Source organism: Cannabis sativa, chromosome 8 (genome assembly GCF_029168945.1).
Source record: "Cannabis sativa cultivar Pink pepper isolate KNU-18-1 chromosome 8, ASM2916894v1, whole genome shotgun sequence".
In the NCBI taxonomy this organism is placed as follows: Eukaryota; Viridiplantae; Streptophyta; class Magnoliopsida; order Rosales; family Cannabaceae; genus Cannabis; species Cannabis sativa.
This window is the reverse complement of record NC_083608.1, coordinates 35,689,526-35,700,176: the sequence shown is the minus strand read 5'-3', so window position 1 is coordinate 35,700,176 and position 10,651 is coordinate 35,689,526. Positions and strand designations below refer to the sequence as shown.

Genomic DNA, 10,651 nt, shown 5'->3' with positions numbered 1-10,651 from the left:
TTGTAAAAATGTGAAAATTAGTGAGTGGAAATTATTTATTTGATTTTTTTTAAGAAAAAAAATTTAATTATTTTAGTATAGACATAGTATTTTTGGTGCCGCTGTGCCAAGCCGTCAACAACAGAAGTAAGACCCGAACAACAAAGAAAGTTTCTACCGTATGGTCATACCGCTCGAAACTTGGGGGGCAAATGTTTACCCAAATTTTGACAACGATGACGTGTCAAGAATAGCACCACGTGGCACAAAAATACCGGGACTAAATTAATGAAGAAGGAGTAAAGCCATGACTGTTGAGATGCCCCCTTAATATGGGTGTTTGTTCTTCTCCCCCCAAAAGAAAACTTGGGTTTAAGGGGGGGACCCCCCCCTAACTTGGGTTTAAGGGGGGGACCCCCCCAACTTGGGTTTAAGGGGGGGACCCCCCCCTAACTTGGGTTTAAGGGGGGGACCCCCCCCCAACTTGGGTTTAAGGGGGGGGGACCCCCCCTCTTTCTCTCAAGTTGGACCATGGGGGAGTCACCTAACTATGATAGTGGTCATCCCCCCTCAGCGAGAGTCTCGAGGGTGTTACCCCCAAGTATGGGCTTAATCCTCAAAGGTGGTTGACGACCATGTCACACCCATAAGGGATCCTTGTCATCAGTGACTCCTTCAAATGTTAAAATCCCGCGAAAGGCTCAAAGACAGTTGTCAACCCACGAAAATAGCGGGATATTTTCCTAAATATCAGACTCCAACCGCCTCCGAAAATCAAGGAGACGGTTCCGCGTTGGTCGCGTCTCCTGAAGCGAGAAGCACCGACCCCCCTCCCCTATATAAGGGGTCACCCATGACCTGGGAAGGGGATCGGCATTCTGAAACACTTAGAAAAATAAAGATTTCTCATTCTTTGCAATCAAGAGCCTGTTCTTGACTATTGCAACTCAGATCAATAAAACTCAAGGGGAGTAGGCTATTACCGACATCCGGGGCCGAACCTCTTTAAATTCCGGTGTCTTTTATTTACATTTATTACGAATTTCGGCATTATTAACTGCATTTATTATTGTGATTTTGGTCTAAATCTCATTTATTACGACTCCGCGTCGGTTGGCTAAAAATCCAGTCAACAGGTTGATTGGATAGTTCTTTGCTGTGTTAGCCCATGTTGTTGGTGATCAATTGTTAATGGGCTTAGCATCTGTGTGTAAAGTCTAGGTGAAGCAGAAGTGTGGGCTTTTCTAGTTAACTGAAGCCTTTGATGAGCAGGCCCAGTCCAACTAGGGTTTTGTAGCTAAGTCCCCTCCCTAACTCTATAAATACATATTGTCTCATCACAATTGTATACCTTTTGATATTCAGATAAATAAACTGCTTCAGATTTAGAGATCTAGGGAGGAAGACTTAGTTGATAGTATTGCACTATCAAAGTGGAGTAACTGCTGTGGATCAAACAGTGATAATTGCTATGGATCAATCGGGTACACATACCTAATTATTATATCTTATTATTGTGTTCTATGTTATATACAAATTGATCTTGGGGTTTATATTAATTTTTCTAACAATATACACATATATATTTTGCGTATAACAATATAAAATCTAATTACTCATTCAAATTAAATGAAAATAATAATTAGTTCGATTCGATAGTGGATGTATTGTATTTTTGGACACCCCATCCAACGACCGATATGATCCAACCAATTGGATATTTAAAAATAAAATTCAATCCGATCACAATTGAATATTCAATGTTTGGCGGTCAATTGTAATTAAATCGATCGATTATCATTAGATTGGATCAACTTATGCACACCCCTCTATGATAAAGTTTTGGTTTTTTTTACTAAATGTTCATTGTATTATTAATTAAAGTATAAATCCACTAATAAAATAGCATGAAAATAAGCAAGACAAATACCCCACTGAATCGACGACCTGAAAAAGAACGAGCAGCGCAAGCCAAATATTTTAAATCAACTTCAATTAGGGCTGAACATATTGACCGGGTTTGACCTGGACCCGGCCAACCCGCCCGCACCCGACCTGGTCAACCCGAAAAACTAAAAAAATTTATTTTTTTTGGGCGGGTCGGGTTCAACCCGGTACACTTACGGACGGGTTCGTGAGTTGATTTTTTATGGTCACCAGGTTTCAGGTTGAACCCGAACCCGCCCGCCAACCCGATCACTGTTAATTTTTTTTATTTTTAACTTTATTACATATATAATATATTAAAAATAAAAAAAAAACCTAATCTAATCATTTTATTTATATTACATAGATAATATATTAAAAATAATAATATATAATATATTATATAGAGATATTGACAGCTAAACCACCTGAATTTTACGTTTTGTAACACTTAACTACATAAATTCAATTTTTGACGGCAAAACCTACTGAACCCCCATTCCGTTTTGCCGTGTACCCCTCTGTCCAAAAATCACAGTTAAGTGTCACGGTGGACTGTCCACGTGTACACACTTGTACACACTTGTACACGTGGTAAATTTTTAGTAGTCCACGTAATATTAATTTTAAAAATAATTATAAATATTAAAAAAAATTAAAAAATTAGAAAAAAAAAAATTAATATTTTTTTTACTTTTTTTTTTATCAAGAAGAAGAAACTTCATTAATCGAACAAGCAGAATACACCCTCAAACACTTCTCAAAAAAAGAAAGCTCAACCTCACCACACTTAATTACAAATTAATCTATGTAAAACCTCCATCTCCTCTTTGGATCCTTTCCTATCTTTATTTTTTCTTTTTTTTTAAAAAAAAAAAAATAATTTAAAAATTAAAAATTAAAAAATTATAAAAATAATTGAAAAATTATAAAAAATAAATAAATTATAAAAAAATTATTATTTTTAATTTTTTTATTTTATTTTTTTTTCTCTTTCCTTTTTCTTTTCTTCTTCTTCTTCTTCACTAAAAAACCCTACCAAACCCTAGCGAACCCTAACGCCGGCGACCACCCCCAACCCCCTTGTGCGGCGTCGGAGCCACCAACGGACTAGGAGACCACAAAATTGGAATCCCGAAGCCCCGAAATCCAAAACCCCGACCTCCTCCTCTCCTCAATCTCTCGACCAACCCCGACGACCACCACGAAGAGAAAGACCTCCGGAGACCACCACGAAGAAAGAGAGCGAGAGAGAGAGAGAGAGAGAGAGAGAGAGAGAGAGAGAGAGAGAGAGAAAGAAAAGACGAGAAAGAGAGGGTTTGGGAAGGAGAAGATTGGGAGAGAGAAAGAGAGGGAAAATGGCTCCGCCTCCGCCTTCGGCCTGGGTGCTTCGGCTCCAGTGGTGAGACGAGAGAGAGAAAGAGAGGGCCTGGGAGGGGTTCAGTAGAAAAAGAAGAAGAAAGAAGAAGAAGAAAACACTACTACAATAAACTAGTTTTTTTGTCGGTTTTAACGTCATTAAAACAACAAAATCGACGCAAAAAATTAAAGGGCAAAATTTGCATCGGTTGAGAATAAACACTGATTTTGCGTCAGTTTTGGCACTAATTTGCATCGGTTTTGAACTGAGTTAGCGTCAGTTCAAAACCGACACAAAAAATGCATTTATGAAAAAAAAACCAATTATGGGCTTCAGCCTAATACACTTAAAATTAAACATAATAACCCTAACTCTCACCACAGCTGCCCCCTTCATTCCACAAACTCTCTCTCTCTCTCTCTCTCTCTCTCTCTCTCTCTCTCTCTCTCTCTCTCTCTCTCTCTCTCTCTCTCTCTCTCTCTCTCTCTCTCTCTCTCTCTCTCTCTCTCTCTCTCTCTCTCTCTCTCTCTCTCTCGCTCTCTCTTTATCACGCGCACATACCCTCAACAGCCGCCTCGACCACGATATTCACCGACGAGTTGGTAGCAGATCACGACCTCTACCCCGAGATGACCACGACTCTCGTCGCTCACACCAAGTATGGTTTCTCACCCATTCTCGGTCTCTTTCTCTTTCTCTCTCTCTCTCTCTCACACACACACTCTTTCTCCTCCGTTGCTAGTACTCTCTCACTGCCTCTCAATTTTCGCAGGTGGTTGGTGGCTCGCGGTTTGAGCAACGATGGTTGGTGGCAACTTCTCTACAAACATTTGATTTGTGTATTACATAATATATATATGATAATTTTCATGTAATATATATATATATTGTGTAATATTTGAGATTTTAGTTTTGATTTGTGTTTATTTTTATTTTTGATTGTGCTTGAATTTGGTTTGTATGGGCTCAGATCTGAAGTTTATTTTTTTTTGGTGTATTTATTTAGTGTGTATGTTATAAACCGACGAGATAAGTGTAAAATTTATTTTTTATAATTGTTTGTGAGTGTTGAAAACCGACGAAAATAATTTGAAACGACTATTATTAACTGACGCAAATACAGATTTTTTGCGTCTACAGTATACACGTCGGTTGGGGGAACCGACGAAAAAACTTTTAACGTCAATTAAAAATTGACGGGAAATGTGCTTTTTGTAGTAGTGAAAAGAAAAAAAAAGTAAAAAAAAAATATTTTTTAATATTTTTTAATATTTATAATTATTTTTTAAAATTAATATTACGTGGACCACTAAAAATTTGCCACGTGTATAAGTGTGTACACGTGGACAGTCCACCGTGACACTTAACTATGATTTTTGGACGGAGGGGTACAAAGCAAAACGGAATGGGTGTTCAGTAGGTTTGGCGTCGAAAATTGAATTTATGTGGTTAAGTGTTACAAAACGTAAAGTTCAGGTGGTTTAGCTGCCAATATCCCTATTATATATAGTTTGGAACTTCACTTTTGTATTTTAGATTTGAAATTAATGCATTTTTTATTTTATTTAAATCTAACGAATATAGATTATGGTGTTATTAGTTTATAACTTATATGATTAATTTAATATATAGAAAAAACCACATAAAAATTTATTTTATTTTTTTTTAAAAAATTAATGGGTTGACTGGGTTGAACCCGAACCCGCAAACCTGCAAACCCCTGAGCCCGAAACCTGCGAACCCAAACCATTTCACGAGTCGGGTTCGGGTATAATTTTTTTAACCCGAAACCCGATCAACCCGCCTGATGTTTAGCCCTAACTTCAATGACATTTCCTTCATTATTACGCGCTACCCAACCAATCCCAAAACTATTAGTCCTACTAACAACACAAGCATCCACATTGATCTTAATCATATTTTCAATAGGTAAAATCCAATGCTCGCTACTAATACCAGAGGAAGAAGTAGACTCCCTTACATTATAGGGTTTGTATATAAATTTTTATAAACCACCCAATCCGAATAACTCGCCCAAATTAAACCGAGATAACCCGACGAAAAATGCAAACCAAAAAACTGACGAAAATATAACATGTCCAATCTTTAAATTGGGCGGGTTGAAAATAATACCAACCTGCCCAATCAACCCGAACTAACGCAACCAACCCGATTAAGAGGATTTTTTTTTTAATGTATATTTATATATTTTTATTTATAAATCATATAATTTATATGACTATTTAAAAATATAAAGTTTAAATTAATATGGTTTTTTTTTTATGGTGGTTGATTTAAACTTTGAATTCAATCTCTATATATTTGTCTCATAATTATAACTAACTCAAATATAGTAATTGAATGTAAAAATAATAAAAAATAAAAAATAAAAATATTACTGATCAGTTTGGACGAGTTAACCCAACCAAACTGACTAATTTTATTGGCGCGGGTTACAATTTTTTTTTAATTGGGCGGGTTGCACTTAGATTTTTGTAACCGATCTTTACATTGGGTTGAATAAAATATAGCATAAATCGACTAAACCGACCGACGTACACCCCTACTACATTAGTGTCATCTTTTCCATTGATTAAGATAAGCAATAGCAGATAAAACAACTCTATTAGCAACAGAACTCTTACCTTGCAAAATTAACCCATTACAAGCACGCCATAAAGCCCAAAAAATTATTGCCACCTGACTAGCTTTATCCTTCGAGAAAAGTCAGAATATTTGAAAACTAGCTAAAAAAATCGAGATTCAGTGTCCCTAGAATCGAAGCATCAAATCGTTGCTAGCAAAGCGAAGCAAACAAACATTCAACCATGACATGAATAATAGACTCAACTCCTCCACAACACACTTGACACATCAAGGGAATATCCACCTGTTTTCCCTGAAGCTGCGTGGATGCAGGAAAGATACCTAAGCAAGCCTTCCACAACACATGATGAACTTTTGGTGGGATTTTAAGATTCAAAGATTCTGTTAAAAACCAGAACTAGTTTGCTCATCCCACCTTCCATTCAAAACTTGAAGATACTTGTAGGTACTCTTTACACTATATATATATTCAAACTCTCCTTATTCTGATGCCATTGGTCCTCCCTAACCCATCATTAAGAACAACACTCTGAATTAACAATTTATCTCGCTCATTAAAAAGGTCATAGAATAAGTCAACATAATAAACCCGAGACCTCATGGCCATAAGCTGACCCACCTTAGCATTCGCCAGACCATGATGAGTCGAAGCAATAAAATTCTCCTCACTCAGCAACTAAGGTTGATTTAAAACATCAACCGAAGCACCATTAACAATACTCCAACAACATCATTCCCTTAACAAGCTTTGAGATTCCATGATAAAACGCTAAACAAAACTTGGATTATGATCCACTGTCACTGAGAAGAAAGAACCACGAGGATAATAATAAGCTTGAAAAACTAGTTTTTGTAGTAGTTCCAAGAACACAATTAAAACTAGCTAGAGCCAATCAAGAATTAAACAAAATATAATTGAAAGCAATAAAAGGATAAAAACTTAGCTTAGAATAAGATGAATAAAATTGAATCTTTATTGAATAATGGTTATCATGTCCAAGAAATTACAACTCTATCTTAATGAATCGATTAGAAAATTTATCTCACAGTGAGGAAAATTATTTCAATAGTGACACTCCCATTACATCTCTCCACACATTGTGATTAGACAATTTCTCTCTAAACTTTCTCTGAATTTAAAGTATAAGCTAATCTACAAATGAGAGAGTAGAGGAAGTATTTATAGGTGTTAAGAGACCCATTGTAGAGTTAGAGTCAATGCCTACTATTTTAAGTAACAAGTGATGATCGTTAATGACTTGGAATTACTACTACAAAAAAGTATTCGCGACGGTCCTATAAATCTTTTTTTTAGAAAACCGTCGCTAAAAAAATTAAGCAACAATTTAAAATTATTTATAGAATAGACGATGATTATAAAAACCGACAAAAATATTTTATCCGACTATTTAAATCTATCGGGAAAAACTAGTTTTTTAATAGTGACTGCGTTTAATTGAGTTTAATCCCGACAAACATGATGGCAGACATGATTTAATTAAGTTCATATTAAACGAGCCTAAAATGAAAAGATGATCCATGAAAGTACATTTCCACTGGACCAATTAAATACCAAAATCAAACAACAAATGCACACTACTTGCATGTCTCTTCATACAAAAGTAAATTAAATAATAAAGAATAGGCAAATGCTGATCAGTCACAAAATCATCAAATAACTTTGGCACTTAGCTGGTGGACTCAAATGTCATTTGGATCAAAAGACTAATATATATCTTACTAAATAAAGAGAAGAACCAAAGCAAAGTATATAGTATAAAATTATAATAATAACAAAAAAGATATTGAATGGACATTTTTGGAATGAATTATGAATAGTAATCAATATAGTAGCTAAAAATTTGGATTTCTTTTTTTAGGGAGGCTCTCCCTTAAAATGATTTATATATATACATGAGAAGAGTCTTATTTTGATTAATAACAATGATAATAATGGAGGAACAGATGAAAGAGAATGAGACAGCCATAAGAGAAAAGAGTAGAATTGGAGCAATAATAGTTGAGTCTATACCATATATTATCTGCGTATTATGTAGCTTTTCTGGTGCAGGCTATTTTTTGGTCTCTAAAGTTTCTCTAAACAAAGGTATGAGTAGGTATGTGCTTGTCACCTATGGCTTTGCTATTGGGACTCTATCTACTGCTCTACTTGCCTATCTCTTTGAAAGGTTTTACCTTATTTCTCAAACTCTATATGATCATCTCTTGCTTCTTCTTAATTATGTTTTTTTCTCTCATTATCTAATTCTTGTAGTACTTTCTCTCTTGCAGGAAAAACACTAGTAAACTCACCATCCCTGTCTTGAGAAATGTCTTCTTTCTAGGTCTGCTTGGGTGAGTAAATATTTAACTTGAAAACACATACTATAATTATATCACCATCCTAATAATTTTTACTAACTTTATGTTTGTATTAATTAATTGTTTTTCAGAGCATTAGGGAGGACAATGTTTTATGTGGGATTAGAATACACTTCACAGACTTTTGCTTCTGCAGTGTCCAACATATTTCCAGTGTTTACCTTTGTCTTAGCAGTTTTGTTCAAGTACTATACATCTTAATTTGTTGTCTTATAATTATATCTAAATAGTGATATTTTAATATTATATTTTAGTTTTTTGTGGTGATAATAATATATAATGATGATGATGATGATGATCAGAATGGAAAAATTGGAGATTTCGAAGAATAGTACTCGAGCAAAGATAGGAGGAAGTATAGTATCATTTGCAGGAGCAACAATCTTGACCCTTTACAAAGGCATGAAAGTACTATCAGTACACAATAATACTCAAAGCTCTCATGATCAATCTGTTACTTCTACAAGACTCTCTTTTGAGAAAGATCACTGGATAAAAGGCTCCATTATTCTTGTAGCATCTTACTTCTCCACCGCAGCCTTTTATCTCCTACAGGTTCAATTTTTTTTTAAGTCAAAAACAAAGATTATATATTATTATCATCATTAATTAATTAAAAACTGTAACTAATTTATATTGGTAAATAACGGATCCTCTATTATGTAAAAATTATTTATTCGATTTTATTAAATGAGAATTTAATATTTTTTAAAATTCTACAAAATAAATTGTAAACTCAATTTTTATTAATTTTTTTTTAAATAACTAACCTCAAACCAAGTTCTGACTGTATTATTTTGAAAAATATAAATTTTAAATTGTGAGTCCAATTAATAATTTTTGTAAATTATTAAATTTAAAATGGTATTTACCCCTTTATATTTGGTGTAGGCAGGAACAGTTAAAATATATGCAGCGCCATTAAATCTGACAACACTAAGCTGCTTATCGGGAACATTGCTATCACTAATCATGACTGCAATTTTGGATCATAAAGCAGCCTCTTGGAGGCTATCATTGGATATCACACTTCTAGCTCCTTTTTATAATGTAAGTATTTCAAAATTCAACCTTTTTTTGTTAAATAGTTTCCTCAACATAATTATAAATATTATATCGTTGATTAATTTATGTAGGGAATTATGATATTCAGTTTGGGAATTTATTTACAAACCATAGTAATGAGAAGAAAAGGTCCAGTGTTTGCCATGGCTTTTAGTCCTTTGTCATCTATATTTGCAGCAATCATGGGAATACTGATTTTGGGAGACATTTTACATCTGGGCAGGTGAAATTATTTTTATTTTGGATTGTCCATGTCGTTTTGAATAATATATCTATGTTTTATTAGCAATTTTTTCTTAAAAAAATTATATTTTTTCAGTGTAATAGGAGCTACATTGATAATTATTGGACTCTATTCAATTCTATGGGGAAAGAAGAAAGAGGAGGACATGATGATACTAGAGCGTACGAAAGCAAATGAACTACTAGACCTTAATGAAATCAAAGCAGAAAGTGTCAAAAACAAATCTGATCATTTGATTATTAATTGATCATATACCTAACAAAGGCACCAATGGTCTGAAATTTTAATAAGTGAATTATTGGTGTATAGGAGGAGCTAATAATAGTGCTGTCAAAAGTACTTGGTTACAAGCCCCACAAGAATTTACCTATTAATTAGATGAACATTATGTTACGCGTGTAACGTTTTTTTTTATAATGCCAGATAAAGAAGTATGAGTCACTAATCACTAGACACCAGCACTATCTTGTTTCTTTGTGTGTTAATAGTTTTGTTTATGGTTAGTGGAAGGAGAGGTATATATGTAGTGGGAAATAATCTATCAAAAAAAAACATGAATAATATATTTATATATATATATATATATGCAGGAAAAAAAAGATAGCATGATAAAAGAAAATATTCTCTTATCCAAAATGGGTATAGAAATGAGTTGATTGGAATGAAATAACTCCAATATAATAGCTATAAATAACTTCACACAAAAACAAAATCTTATAACAGAAAAGCTAGGTCATTAATAGTGAAGAAAATAGAAAGTGTGTAAATGCAGGTTAGGTTGGCTTAGCTGAAGAGAGATTTAGGGAGATTATTTCATTTATAAGAATGTGCAACTGCACAAATTATTACAGCAGGAGAATATTCCTAATGATTCTAACAGATGGCAATTGTATATTCTGGAATAAAAACAAAAAGGCATAACAGAAAATAAACAAGATAAAACAGCAAACTAGAAAGAGAAGCTTTTGAGCTTAAATATATCATTAGGTACACTAATTCCCTGTATTAGTTTGTTGAGTATACCTTAGAACCACCCCTCAAATGCAAGGGTGAGCTAGTCACCCAAGGTTTGTCTTGAGTGAGTCCCT

General features: G+C 34.1%; 1 protein-coding gene across 2 annotated transcripts; it reads left to right on the top strand.

The window, feature by feature from the left end:
• Positions 1-7,636: 7,636 nt before the first annotated feature.
• On the top strand, positions 7,637-10,020 carry LOC115698945 (WAT1-related protein At5g07050). 2 transcript variants are annotated; one of them, XM_030626151.2, is made up of 7 exons: positions 7,637-8,061; positions 8,165-8,227; positions 8,326-8,439; positions 8,557-8,809; positions 9,146-9,304; positions 9,391-9,542; positions 9,639-10,020. In XM_030626151.2, exons 1-7 carry the CDS (start codon positions 7,817-7,819, stop codon positions 9,808-9,810), a joined length of 1,158 nt encoding a protein of 385 aa, XP_030482011.2. In that variant the 5' UTR covers positions 7,637-7,816; the 3' UTR covers positions 9,811-10,020. The 2 variants fall into 2 exon arrangements, with proteins under 2 accessions (XP_030482011.2, XP_060958850.1); XM_061102867.1 differs by lacking the exon at positions 9,639-10,020 and having other exon boundaries at positions 7,642-8,061; positions 9,391-9,546.
• The last annotated feature ends 631 nt before the right edge of the window (positions 10,021-10,651 follow it).

Coding starts and splice junctions, on each gene's coding strand:
- LOC115698945 (XM_030626151.2), top strand. CDS start 7,817: ATGATAATAATGGAGGAACAGATGAAAGAGAATGAGACAGCCATAAGA. Junction 8,062..8,164: donor CTTGCCTATCTCTTTGAAAG/GTTTTACCTTAT, acceptor TCTCTCTTGCAG/GAAAAACACTAGTAAACTCA. Junction 9,543..9,638: donor GACATTTTACATCTGGGCAG/GTGAAATTATTT, acceptor ATATTTTTTCAG/TGTAATAGGAGCTACATTGA.